Here is a 13,729-nt window from a genome sequence, read left to right on the forward strand (position 1 = left end):
GAGAGGAAGGGAACTCATAATGGAGTTCAGAAACCAGAGAGGAGATACGCCGGCCTCACGCCCGAGAACGCGGCAGCAGCGCCTTATTGCTGGCAGCAGCGGCGAGTTCACCGGACGGCACCATACCAACACACTCAAAAGCCCACCAAGCTCCAGAGAGGAGCGGCGGACAGCAAGCCGAGGTGAGCCGCTGCGGAACAGCCGGGCGGGATTCGGCAGTTTTCTCGGCGCAGGGAGCAGCTAAAGCTCCCAGGGGCTGGGTTCAGCGCACCCTGCAGGGACTCAGAGTGGAGTTCAAAAACAGAAAAGAAATACGCCAGCCTCACGGCCGAGGGCGTGGCAGCGGCGCCATATTGCTACCGGCGGCAGCAGCAGCAGCGAATTCACCGAGTCCACGACAGTTCCATCTGTGCACTCAACAGTGAGTCAAATTGCGGCCCCTAGAGGAGAAATCCCAGTACTGTACTCCCAGGGACTTGACCCAGTGGGGGAATGGTGGTGGCAGAGATATTACACCATAGGAGAAAGCCCAACCTGGCACCCCCCATGGTCTAAAGCAGCCTCGATTGACTCCCTGGGTCTGAGACTCTGCGATACAACCCAGTAAAGGAGTAGTGGGGACTGAGATACCACAGACTCGAGATCCACAGCACCTTAAGTGAACTCGTAGTGACCCAGGGAAGAACCCAGAGAAGGCACAAACTTCCGAAATCATGGGAAAGAGGAATAACAATGGAGCAATGAATGCCCACAACCCCACAACATCAGAACCTGATAAAACAGAAATTCAGAGTTTTATAGAAGATCAAATCAGGAAAATAACTGTAGAAATAATAGAGATGTTTTGAAAAAAATTCAGAGAGAGCCAAAGAGAGATAAAGGATACAATTAATGAAGTAAAGGCCTCAATTCAAAGTACAAACAACCGATTAGACCACATGGAGAATAGAATCTCACTCCTAGAAGATGATCACTCCAAAAATGAACGCATAGTTTCTAATTTAGAAAAAAAAATCCGACAGCAGGAATCTGACATTGAAGAAATATGGGCCCATTTTAAGAGAGCTAACCTAAGAATAATTGGAATAGAGGAGAGAAAAGAAGGTGAAACCAAAGGGATTAACAATCTTTTCAAGGAAATAATAGCAGAAAATTTTCTAAACATAGAGCAAGAGGTTGATACACAGGTCCAGGAAACTTATAGAACCCCCTTTAGAGAGGATCAGAGAAGAGGATCCCCACGCCACATAATTGTCAAAATGACCACTGTGGAAGCCAAGCAGAGAATCTTAAAGGCAACAAAAACAAAGGGCCAAGTGACATTCAGAGGCAAACCAATTAAAATCACTCCAGACTTCCCAAACCAAGTTATGACAGCCAGAAGGGCTTGGAGTAACATATTCCAAACTCTGAAAGAAAACAACTTCCAGCCAAAAATTTCCTACCCAGCAAAACTTTCTATCAAATTAGATGGGGAAATAAGAAGCTTTCACGACAAACAGGAACTGAAGGAATTTATGTCTTCAAAACCAGCGCTAGAGAAAATACTCAAGGAGATTAACTACAAAGAAGAAATAGGTAACACACACCAGAACCCAAAAAATAAGATTTTCCATCCAACAGACAACTAAGATTGGTTATCTTTGGAGATTCATTATTTATGTTAGTCTTTTACCTATCTCTAAATTGTATTGTTTGCTTTTTATTGTTGCTAATTTTTAGGATTTCTAGTTGAAATATTAATATACCTTCAGATATAGCATTTGGAAATATTTTATTCCATTCTATCAGTAACTTTTAACTCTGTTTACATTGTCTTTGGATATACAATATGTTTTTATTTTTTAAGGAGTTTGTTTACTCTTCTGTTGCCTGTGCCACTGAAATCATATCTAAGAGATCACTGCCAATTTCAATGTTGTGAGGTTTTATGACCCAGATTTTCTTCTAAAAGTTTATAGTATTAAGATTTATATTTAGGTCTTTTATCCATTTTGAGTTAATATTTGTATATGTGTTAGTTAAGGGTCCAATTTTATTCTTTTTCATGTAATTATTATTTTTCAACAATATTTAGTTAAAAGATTATTATTTCCTCCACCAAATGTTTTTGGAAACCTTGTCAAAAATAACTTGACAATATATGGAAGAATTTATCTCTAGGCTTTTATTTAACTTCAATGGTTTATATATCTGCCTTTAGAACAGTACTATACTGTTTCAATTATTGTAGCTTTATATGGTTTGAAATCAGAAAATATATATCTTCTAGCTTTGTCCTTCTTTGAGATTGTTTTGGGTATCTAGAGTCCATATTCCATATCAGGATAGATTTTTTCTGAAAAATAAATAAATGTATAATAGTTTCACCTTAAAAAAAGAAAAAAATATCCTCTAGTAAGAAAGAAAACAAAAAAATATTGAACTGTTATCTTTTAGTCATCAAAAGCTTGGTATCAGACAAATGAAACTATTTTGTGAGATTATCATCGTTAATATTGGATAAATTGCTATAAAACTGGGTGTCAACCACTAAGCCAAGCATGGGAAGGAGGGATGGGGAAGGAACGGGGTGGGGATCGGGTAGGGGCTAACTGGGTGATGTGTGCATGTATGTCTACAAAAGTATTTTTTATACCATTATGATGTATTAATACATTGCACCAATAATTTTTAAAAAACAATACAAAAAAGAAAAAAAATTAAAGAATTTAAAAATTAAAAAAAAAGAAACAGAAATAAAGCGGGGCGTGGTGGCGCACGCTTGTAATCCCCGCGATTGGGAGGCGGTGACAGGAGGATCATGCAGGTTCGAAGCCAGCCACGTGCGCTGGCTTAGGAGACCCTGTTTCTAAATTTAAAAAAGCATAAAAAATAGGTCTGGGAGTGTAGCCCGGAGGTAGAAGGGCTTCCAGGAACCCCAGTACCATAAAAAAAAAAAGGAAACAGAAATAAGCCACTCTTCACTCCCTTAAGTCAGACCACATTCCTGCAGGCTGCACCCTACAGAATCAGCTGTAGAAGAATCAGTAAAAGTCCTGTCAGATGGTCACGAGCAGCCCTGATGCCCCCTAGAAACCCTCAAGCCAGAAAGACAAAGGCACACTAGGAATGTTGGGCTTGGGCTGGGTTATGGGGAAGGTATGGTTCCAAGCAGGTGGGCATCATAGAGACGCCACATTTTTGTGTAGCAGTCCCAGCCCACTGCCACCAGGAGTCCTTGTGCACACACAGGAGCAGGTAGGTAAGGTCACTCAGTGACCGTCCTCCTTCTTCTGTTCTTAGTACCATCGGGCCCCGCAGCCAGTCCTCTCCAGTGACGTCTGACCCCATCAGTCGTTGTTCTCCCCGGGGGTTTACAGAGGCCAGCCACTTTTATTCATTCCTGTTCCTGGTTAGTGTGCTCAGGCACAGCTCCTATAATCTAGTGAGTTTTTGTGGCCCTAAAGCTGTCTTGTTTCTTCCCCTCACTCAACAATCTTTCTTAAGATACTTCCCAGTGAAAATAATAATTATTAACCTTTTTCCATTAGGGAACATTTTTGTGACAATATAACCCATTGGCGGGAAATTTATAACAGTAAAGAGCCCTACAATGCGAAATTTCCAGCACCGATGGATAAAAATCTAAATGAACTGCAGAAAATAATCATTCTTCGATGCTTAAGACCCGATAAGGTAACAGACAAATCTAACCTATCTGGAATCCAGATAATTTGCCATTTATGAAATCTGAGTCTTAACACACAGTCACGTGCCTCCTAGTGACATTTTGGTCAGTGATGGACCAACCTCATATACAGCAAAGATCCCAAAACATTATACTGAAGCCGAAAATATCCCGTCACCTCATAACACCGCCTCTATCATAAGGTCACAGTGCATGACTCACGTTTGTATTTATACTGGTGCTTTAAAAACCCTACTAGATTGCAAGTCACAAAAAGCATAGCACACACAATTACTCACATTACATTCATTTGCCCATTTTTTAATTGGATGCTTTGTTTTCTTACTGTTGAGTTTCTTGTGTTCTCTATATATTCTAGATATTAGTCCTCTATCGGTGGTATAGGTGGCAAAAATCTTCTCCCATTCTGTTGGCTCTTGATTGAGGTTCTTGATAGTTTCCTTTGCTGAACAGAAGCTCTTCAGTTTCATGCAATCCCATGTATTGATTCTCCTTTAAATTTGTTGTGCCTTTGGGGTCTTGTTGAGACAGTGTTTATCTGTGCCTGTGTGTTGCAGTGTTGGACCTATGCCCTCTTCAAGGAGCTTCAAGGTCTCTGGTTTGATTTCCAAGTCTTTGATCCATCTTGAGTTGACTTTTGTACAGGGTGAGAAAGTGGGATTAATTTCCAATTTTCTGCATATGGTTAACCAGTTTTGCCAACACCATTTGTTGAAGAGGCTATCTTTTTTCCAGTGTATGTTTTTGGCCCCTTTGTCAAAAATCAATTGGCTGAAAGTGTGTGGACTTGTTTCTGGGTTTTCTCTTCTGCTCCATTGGTCTATATATCTGTTCTTTTGCCAGTACCATGTTGTTTTTATTACAATGGCTTTGTAGTATAGTTTAAAGTCAGGTATTGTGATTCTTCCTGTGTTTTTTTGTTGTTGTTGCTGAGAACTACCTTGGCTAATCTGGGCTTTTTGTTATTCCATATAAATTTAAGAACTGATTTTTCTATGTCTGTGAGAAATGATCTTGGTAGTTTAATGGGCATTGCATTAAATCTGTAGATCACTTCTGGGAGGATGGCCATTTTAATGATATTTATTCTGCCAATCCATGAACATGGAATATGTTTCCATCTTCTAATATCTTCTTCGATTTCTTTTTTCAGTGTCTTATAATTTTCTTTGTAGAGATCTTTTACCTCCTTGGTCAAGTTTATTCCTAGGTATTTAATTTTTTTGTGGGAGATCCTGACTGGAAGTGTTTTCTGAATTTTTTTTTTCAGTGAATTTATGGTTGGTGTACAGGAAAGCTACTGATTTTTTAAGATTGATTTTGTATCCAGATACTTTGCTGAATTTGTTGATCAGTTCTATAAGCCTTTTGGTTGAGTTTGTTGGGTTTTCTAAATATAGTATCATGTCATCTGCAAATAGGGAAAGCTTGAGTTCTTCTTTTCCTATTTGTACTCCTTTGATTTCCTTTTCTTGCCTTATTGCTCTGGCTAAAGTCTCTAGTACTATATTGAAGAGAAGTGGCGATAATGGACATCCTTGTCTCATTCCAGTTTTTAGGGGAAATTCTTGAAGTTTTTCCCCATTTAATATGATGTTAGCAGTGGGCTTATTGTACATCGCCTTAATAATGTTGAGATATGTCCCTTCTATTCCAATTCTCTGCAGTGTTTTTATCATAAATGGATGTTGAATTTTATCAAATGCTTTTTCAGTGTCTATTAAGATGATCATGTGATTTTTGTCTTTTATTCTGTTTATATGATGAATTACATGGACTGATTTTCATTTATTGAACCAGCCTTGCATCCCTGGGATGAACCCTGCTTGGTCATGGTATATGATTTTCTTGATGTGGTTTTGAATGCGTGTTGCTAGTATTTTGTTTAATAGTTTTGCATCCAAGTTCATCAGAAATATAGGCCTGTAGTTTTCCTTCCTTGAACTGTCTTTATTCGGTTTGGGTATTAGTGTGATGTTGGCTTCATAGAATGTATTTGGGAGAGTCCCAGTTTTTTCTATTTTGTGAAATAGTTTGAGTAGTATTGGGGCTAGCTCTTCTACAAAGGTTTTATAGAATTCACTTGGGAAACCATCTGGGCCTGGGCTTTTCTTTGATGGTAAGTTCTTTATTGCTGTTTCAATCTCTTTGATTGTTATTGGTTTATTTAAGTATTCTATATCTTCTTGACTCAGTTTAGGAAAGTTGTATTTATCTAGGAAGTTGTCGATTTCCTCCAGATTTTCCATTTTGTTGGAGTATAGTTTTTCAAAGTAGTTTCTGATAATCCTCTGAATTTCTACACTGTCAGTAGTAATGTCTCTTTTTTCATCTCTTATCTTCATAATTTTGGTTGATTCTCTCTTTTTTTTAGTTAGGTTGGCTAGTGGTTTATCAATCTTGTTAATTTTTTCAGGAAACCAGCTTTTGGTTTTGTTGATTTTCTGTATTGTTTTTTATTCTCTATTTCATTAATTTCTGCTCTAATTTTAATAATTTCCCATCTTCTACTGGCTTTGGGGTTCAATTGTTCCTGCTTTTCAAGGGCTTTGAGGTGTGTCGTTAGGCTATTTATTTGAAGATTTTCTGTTTTTCTTATGTGAGCACTCAGTGCTATAAATTTTCCTCTTAATACTGCCTTCAAAGTGTCCCAGAGTTTTTGATATGTTGTATCTTTATTTTCATTTGTTTCTAGAAATTTCTTGATTTCACCTCTTATATCTTCTATGACCCATTCTTCATTCAGAAGTGTGGTGTTCAGTCTCCACATGTTTATGTTGTTTCTCGGGGTCTTCTTATAGTTGATTTCTAGTTTTATTCCATTATGGTCTGAAATGACACAGGAAAGTATGTAACATTTTTTAAATTTGCTAGTGCTCATTTTGTGTCCCAGGATGTGATCTATTTTGGAGAAGGTTCCGTTAGCAGCTGAGAAAAATGTCAACTCCGCTGTAGTTGGGTGAAATATTCTATATGTGTCCAACAGGTCCATTTGGATAATGGTGTTCTTTAGTTCTGCAGTATCTTTACTGACCCTTTGTCTGGAAGATTGGTCTAGTATTGTGAGAGGTGTGTTGAAGTCTCCCAGTATTACTGTGTTGGGATTTATGTGTGACTTCATGTCACAAAGAGTTTGATTTATGAAAGTGGCTGCCCCTATGTTTGGAGCATAGATGTTGATTATTGTTATTTCCTCTTGCTGGATTATTCCTTTTGCCAGTAAAATGTGACCTTCTTTGTCTCTTCTAATAAGTTTGGGTTTCAAGTCTAACTTGTCTGATATCATCGTTGCTACTCCTGTTTGTCTTCGAGTACCATTAGCATGGATTACTTTGCTCCAGCCTTTTACCTTGAGTTTGTTCCTATCTTTACTTGTAAGGTGTGTTTCTTGTAAGCAGCAGATGGATGGATTCTGGTTTTTAATCCATTTGGCCACTTTATGTCTTTTTATTGGGGAGTTGAGGCTGTTTACATTCAGTGTGGTTATAGAGAGATAATTTTTAATTCCCAACATGTTAAGATCTTATTTCTGTTTGAGATACTGTTTTTTCTTCTTTGCTTAGTTGTCTGCTAGATGGGAATTCTTGTTTCTTTGTTTCTGTAGTGTATTACCATTTCCTCTTTGTAGTTAATCTTCTTGAGTATTTTCTCTAGCGCTGGTTTTGAAGACATAAATTCCTTCAGTTCCTGTTTGTCGTGGAAGCTTCTTATTTCCCCATCTAATTTGATAGAAAGTTTTGCTGGGTAGGAAATTTTTGGCTGGAAGTTGTTTTCTTTCAGAGTTTGGAATATGTTACTCCAAGCCCTTCTGGCTGTCATAACTTGGTTTGGGAAGTCTGGAGTGATTCTAATTGGTTTGCCTCTGAATGTCACTTGGCCCTTTGTTTTTGTTGCCTTTAAGATTCTCTGCTTAGCTTCCACAGTGGTCATTTTGACAATTATGTGGCGTGGGGATCCTCTTCTCTGATCCTCTCTAAAGGGGGTTCTATAAGTTTCCTGGACCTGTGTATCAACCTCTTGCTCTATGTTTGGAAAATTTTCTGCTATTATTTCCTTGAAAAGATTGTTAATCCCTTTGGTTTCACCTTCTTTTCTCTCCTCTATTCCAATTATTCTTAGGTTAGCTCTCTTAAAATGGGCCCATATTTCTTCAATGTCAGATTCCTGCTGTCGGATTTTTTTTCTAAATTAGAAACTATGCATTCATTTTTGGAGTGATCATCTTCTAGGAGCGAGATTCTATTCTCCATGTGGTCTAATCGGTTGTTTGTACTTTGAATTGAGGCCTTTACTTCATTAATTGCATCCTTTATCTCTCTTTGGCTCTCTCTGAATTTTTTTCAAAACATCTCTATTATTTCTACAGTTATTTTCCTGATTTGATCTTCTATAAAACTCTGAATTTCTGTTTTATCAGGTTCTGATGTTGTGGGGTTGTGGGCATTCACTGCTCCATTGTTATTCCTCTTTCCCATGATTTCAGAATTTTGTGCCTTCTCTGGGTTCTTCCCTGGGTCACTACGAGTTCACTTAAGGTGCTGTGGATCTCGAGTCTGTGGTATCTCAGTCCCCACTACTACTTTACTGGGTTGAATTGCAAAGTCTCAGACCCAGGGAGTCAATTGAGGCTGCTTTAGACCATGGGGGGTGCCAGGTTGGGCATTCTCCAGCTGGGAGTTGTGACTATGGTGTGATATCTCTGCCACCGCCACTCCCCCACTGGGTTGGACTGCTAAAATCTCAGAACCAGGGAGATTATCTGCACACGTCTCTGGGAGTGCAGTACTGGGATTTCTCCTCTAGGGGCCGCAATTTGATTCACGGTTGTTGAGTGCACTAATGGAACTGTAGTGGACTCGGTGAATTCGCTGCTGCTGCTGCTGGCAATATGGCACTGCTGCCACGCCCTCGTCTGTGAAGCTGGCGTATTTCTTCTCTGGTTTTAAGCTCCGCTCTGAGTCCCTGCCGGGTGTGCTGAGCCTGGCTCTTGGGAGCTTTAGACGTTCCTTGCGCCAAAAAAACTGCTGACTGCCACCCGGCTGCTCAGCAACTGTTCACCTCGGCTCACTGTCCACCCTCTTCTCTGGAGCCTGGTGGCTGGTTAAGTGCGTTGGTCTTCAGCTGTCCGGTGAACTCGCCAGTTTCAAAGTAAAACAATAAAAAGGGCTGGAGGTGTAGCTCAGAGGGAGAATGACCCTGACTCCAATCCCCAGTACTATACACACACACACACACACACACACACACACACACACCTTCATGCAGAATACCCCTGGGTTCAATTCCCCAGTACCAAAACAAAAACAAAACAAAACAAAAAGGACACCCTTCACAGCAGCATGCAGACTATTTTTGACCAAATATCTGGATATTGTAGCCTCATCGGCCATCTTGGCTCACTTACATAGCAATGAGACAGAGGAAAACTGGTATCTAAGTGTGGTTACAATGTGTATGTTTCTTATGAATGTAAGGGCATAGACAAAGCTGCTACCACAAAGTTCTCTAGAGTACAGTCACTTAAATAAAACAGCTGGGCGTGGTGGCCCACGCTTGTAATCCCAGCATTCGGGAGGTGAGACAGGAGGATTGTGGTTCGAGGCCAGCCTCGGCTACTTAGTGAGGCCCTCTGAAACTCAGGGAGACCTTGTTTCAAAATAAAGGATAAAAAATTAGGGCTAGGGGTGTAGCTCAGAGGTAGAATGCCCTGGGTTCCATCCCCAGTACCGCAAAAATAAATAAATAAATAAATAAATAAATAAATAAATAAATAAAACAGAAGTTGATTTCTTTCTTTTCTGGTGGCCTAGAGGCAAATGATTAAGGACTGACAGGGGCAACGCAGTTCCTGAGACCAGAAGCTCAGGTCCTTTCTCTCATGCTAGAGAAGTCCCTGAGAGTGTGACCTCCGTCAGCAAGGCTGGAACTGGCTCGTGAACACCTCATCTGTTGAAGGGGGAAATAAGTGCTGAAGGTCATGGCTTCCTTATAAAAATGTGTTCTGGAAGTTCCATATATAATTTCAACTTGTCCCTCTGGCCAACACTGTTTGTTATGCAACAGCTGCAGCAAGAAGTGTTGGGAAACACTTGGGGCGCTGTGAGCCAAAGGTGGGAAGACAGGCGTAGACGGTGGTCCTCCTAGAAGGAGTGAATATGAGCGCCCTTTCATGTTTGAGACCATTTGTATTTCATTTTCTGTAAACCTCTCCTCTGCCCATTCTAATTATGGATTACTGTTTTTGTCCCATCAATTTACAGACAATTTTACATAGTTGGGAAATTAGTGCTTTGTCTATGATAGAAGGTACAGTTTTCTTGGCCATAAGACTCAAATTCCATTCTTTGTAATTTTTCAATAATAATTGAAGCAGGCGTGATGGCACACGCTTGTAATCCCAGCATTCAGGAGGCTGAAACCAGAGGATTGCGGTTTGAGGACAGCCTCAGCTACTTAGCGAGGCCCTTTGCATCTCAGTGAGACCCTGTTTCAAAAATGAAAAGATTGAAAAATAGGGCTGGGGGGTGTGGCTCGGAGGTACAATGCCCCTGGATTCAATCCTTAGTACTGCAAAATAATAATAATAACAATAATTAATAATAATAATAATAATTGAAGCTGTCGTGTAAAATAAAAATTACTGCAAAGATCTTATCATCTCTCTTCACCAGATAACCCCAGCCATAACAAATTATGTAACTGATAAACTAGGGAAAAAGTTTGTAGAGCCTCCGCCATTTGATTTGACAAAAAGTTATTTGGATTCAAACTGCACCATTCCTCTAATTTTTGTGCTATCTCCGGGAGCAGATCCAATGGCTAGTAAGTGCATGTATTGTGATCTTTTCAGAGATTATAATTAAAATATGTCACTCAGTATTTGTTATATGATTTGTAAATCTGATATTATTTATTTGTGGTACTGGGGATTGGACCCAGGGGCATTCTACCTCTGAGCTACAACCCTAGCCCTAATTTTTATTCTTTATTTTGAAACAGGGTCTTACTAAGTTTCGGAGGGCTCACCAAGCAACTGAGGCTGGCCTTGAACCTGCGATCCTCCTGTCTCAGCCTCCCAAGTACTGGGATTACAAGCGTGCGCCACCATGCCCAGTTTAAATCTGATATTTATAGAGGAAAGTAACTAGAATTTCCCATGATAAAGCAACCAGACACACAGAAATCAGAAGGGACATTTTACAGTTTTAGAGTGGGTGGTGGGACCATTCTTTGTTGTTGTTGTTCCCCTCGTAGGTCTGCTGAAATTTGCAAATGATAAATCTATGTCCGGAAATAAGTTTCAAGCGATTTCACTGGGACAGGGACAAGGACCCATTGCCACAAAAATGATTAGAGCAGCCGTAGAAGAAGGCACTTGGGTTTGCCTACAAAACTGTCATCTTGCTGTTTCCTGGATGCCCATGTTGGAAAAAATATGTGAAGATTTCAGCTCTGAGACCTGTAACTCCTCCTTCAGGCTCTGGCTTACGAGCTACCCATCTCCGAAAGTACGTTTATTTCTCACAGAGTTTGGTGCACTGATTTTTCTGTCTGTTACACTGTGTATCTTAATTGAGCTTTAGATGCTTAATCTCAAGAGGTTTAAATATATCTCTGGCATCCTTTAATATACCCTTTTCCTCATCTGCTAGTCGTATGCGTTGTAGGGCTTCGTGTTGCTGTCTTACATAACGCCCCCTCCCTTTCTTCATTTCTCCCCATTTCCTCATAGTTCCCGGTCACAATTCTACAGAATGGAGTAAAAATGACCAACGAGCCCCCCACCGGTCTTCGGCTAAATCTCCTTCAGTCGTATCTCACTGATCCAGTTTCTGATCCAACTTTTTTCAAGGGATGCCATGGAAAAGAAGTGGTAACATTCAACTTCTGGAACTTTTGTACTGTTTTTATAGTGATTAGCATGTTTAATGTAGATGTTAAACCTAATCGTGTTTAAACTTCGTGCATTTTCTTACAAGACAGAAATTGTTCCTCTCTTGTTTATCATTTTATTCCCCATAGTGTGTGTTTTGCTTACCATATAGTATACAATGAAATGAATATTTTATTTTATTTATTTATTTTATTTTATTTTTTTTGTACTGGGATGGAACCCAAGGGCTTTCTACCTCCGGGCTATACTCCCAGACCTATTTTCTATTTTATTTGGAATCAGGGTCTCACTAAGTTGCTGAGAGCCTCACTAAGCAGCTGAGGCTGGCTTCGAACCTGTGCGATCCTCCTGTCTCAGCCTCCCAAGCGCTGGAATTACAAGCCTGCGCCACCACGCCCGGCCTTGGAATGAATATTTTAAAGGAACAAATCTAGCTTAGTTTTTAAACCAAAACCCAATAGTGTTTTCAATTAAAACCCAAGAATAGAAATATATTTTATGTTATTTATTAATTTCTTCTATAAATATGTGTATTAGGTGTTCTCTAGATGCCAGATATAAAGCGATGAGAACAAATGGACACAAGGAAATCCTTGCGGAACTTATGTTTTAGTGATAATGTCTTGGCATATTAATATTTTTTTTTTTTGGTGGTACTGGGGTTCCTGGAAACCCTCCTACCTCTGGGCTACACTCCCAGACCTATTTTTAAAATATTTTTATTTGGAAACAGGGTCTCTTAAGCCAGCAAGGCTGGCTTCGAACCTGCGTGATCCTCCTGTCTCCACCTCCCAAGAGCGGGGATTACAAGCGTGCGCCACCACGCCCGGCTTATTAATGTTTCTTAAACTGGGTGTGGTGGCGCGCGCTTGTAATCCCAGCATTTGGGAGGCTAAGACTGGAGGATCGCTGTTTGCAGACAGCCTCAGCTACTTAGTTGAGACTCTCTGCAACTTACACCCTGTTTCAAATAAAGAATAAAAAATAGGGCAGGGGATGTAGCTTGGAGGTCAAATGCCTCAGGGTTCCATCTCCAGATCCGCAAAAAAAATAAAAATAAATAAAATAATAATAATAATAATAATAATAATAATAATAATAATGTTTTTTAGCGTAGCCTTCTAAGACAGGTTTGTACATGCTACTGGGATCCTCAGGAGGTCCCGGTGAATAGCATTCACTTTCCCTGTCTGAATTCTTACCAGTTGAGAAGCAGGAAAAAGTGTAAACTTAGGGGAACCAAATTATGACCTCAATTGTTCATATAGGCTAGGTTTGAAGATGAGTGTCACTTGTATCTGTGAACAAACTGGTTGCATGTTACTGAACCTCAGATTTAAGATTTATCCATCTACAGCAGTAGAGAAAAATTCAGTTCCTGCAGGAAGCTCACTTCTAAAAGAGAAAGGGAGGAGCTGAGCCAAGCATCACTGGTTCACTTTTTTTTGTCTAAGTTCACCCCTTCTTCTGTAGCAAGTAAGTACAAGAATGTGATATTAGTTTTGGCTTCCCTCCAAGGAAAGAAACAATACTGGGAGGGAAATTATCCCCCGACCCTCACTCCAACATACAACATTTATTTTATTTGCCTATTAGAACTATAAAAAGAATGACATTGAAGGTAAAATAAGGACTAAATTCTTTGGGAGTCAGTCCTGTTGCTTAATGGGAATCTCCGTATGCTCCTACTTCTGTATAATAACTTTGTTTGGGAGAAAGGGTGGATATTTTGTGGTTTTAGGTAGGAAAGAAGCTGAGTGTAATGGAGATGGTAGCATGGTTTGTGGTCTCCATTTAGAGGCTGAAACCCAGCAATTAGAGGAAAGAGATCCAGGAACAGAATGACGAGAGTTGAGCTCTTTGGGGCTCACATCACTCAAATGAAAGCGGTTCTGTGTGGGAGAAGAAGCACCCTCCTTCTGCATTACAACACCGAGCAAGCAATGTCAGCGCCCCATGTATTGGGATTTGTGTGATGCCCAAAGTTAGCCCCCATGCCATGTATCATAATTTTACAATGAATAATGGCACTAGGTTAAAGCTTCGCCAAGCAACCTCTGTAGTGGTCAAACAAACAAACAAACAAACAAACAGCTGGGGTAAGATAAGATAAAGGATGTGCATGCCCTGTGCCATAGATTCTC

The 13,729-nt window shown here is 40.0% G+C and overlaps 1 protein-coding gene across 1 annotated transcript in view; it reads left to right on the forward strand.

Moving 5' to 3' along the window:
• Nucleotides 1–13,729, forward strand: part of DNAH12 (dynein axonemal heavy chain 12) — a gene marked incomplete at both ends in the record, with an annotated part of 212,727 nt that overhangs the window by 175,600 nt on the left and 23,398 nt on the right. Inside the window, 4 exons of the mRNA XM_080715991.1 lie at nucleotides 3,534–3,678; nucleotides 10,363–10,513; nucleotides 10,946–11,199; nucleotides 11,424–11,564. Coding sequence (XP_080572117.1) covers nucleotides 3,534–3,678; nucleotides 10,363–10,513; nucleotides 10,946–11,199; nucleotides 11,424–11,564 — 691 coding nt within the window. The remainder of the gene's footprint in view (nucleotides 1–3,533; nucleotides 3,679–10,362; nucleotides 10,514–10,945; nucleotides 11,200–11,423; nucleotides 11,565–13,729) is intronic.

This window comes from Muscardinus avellanarius, assembly GCF_963383645.1.
Source record: "Muscardinus avellanarius genome assembly, chromosome: 18".
Classification (NCBI taxonomy): Eukaryota; Metazoa; Chordata; class Mammalia; order Rodentia; family Gliridae; genus Muscardinus; species Muscardinus avellanarius.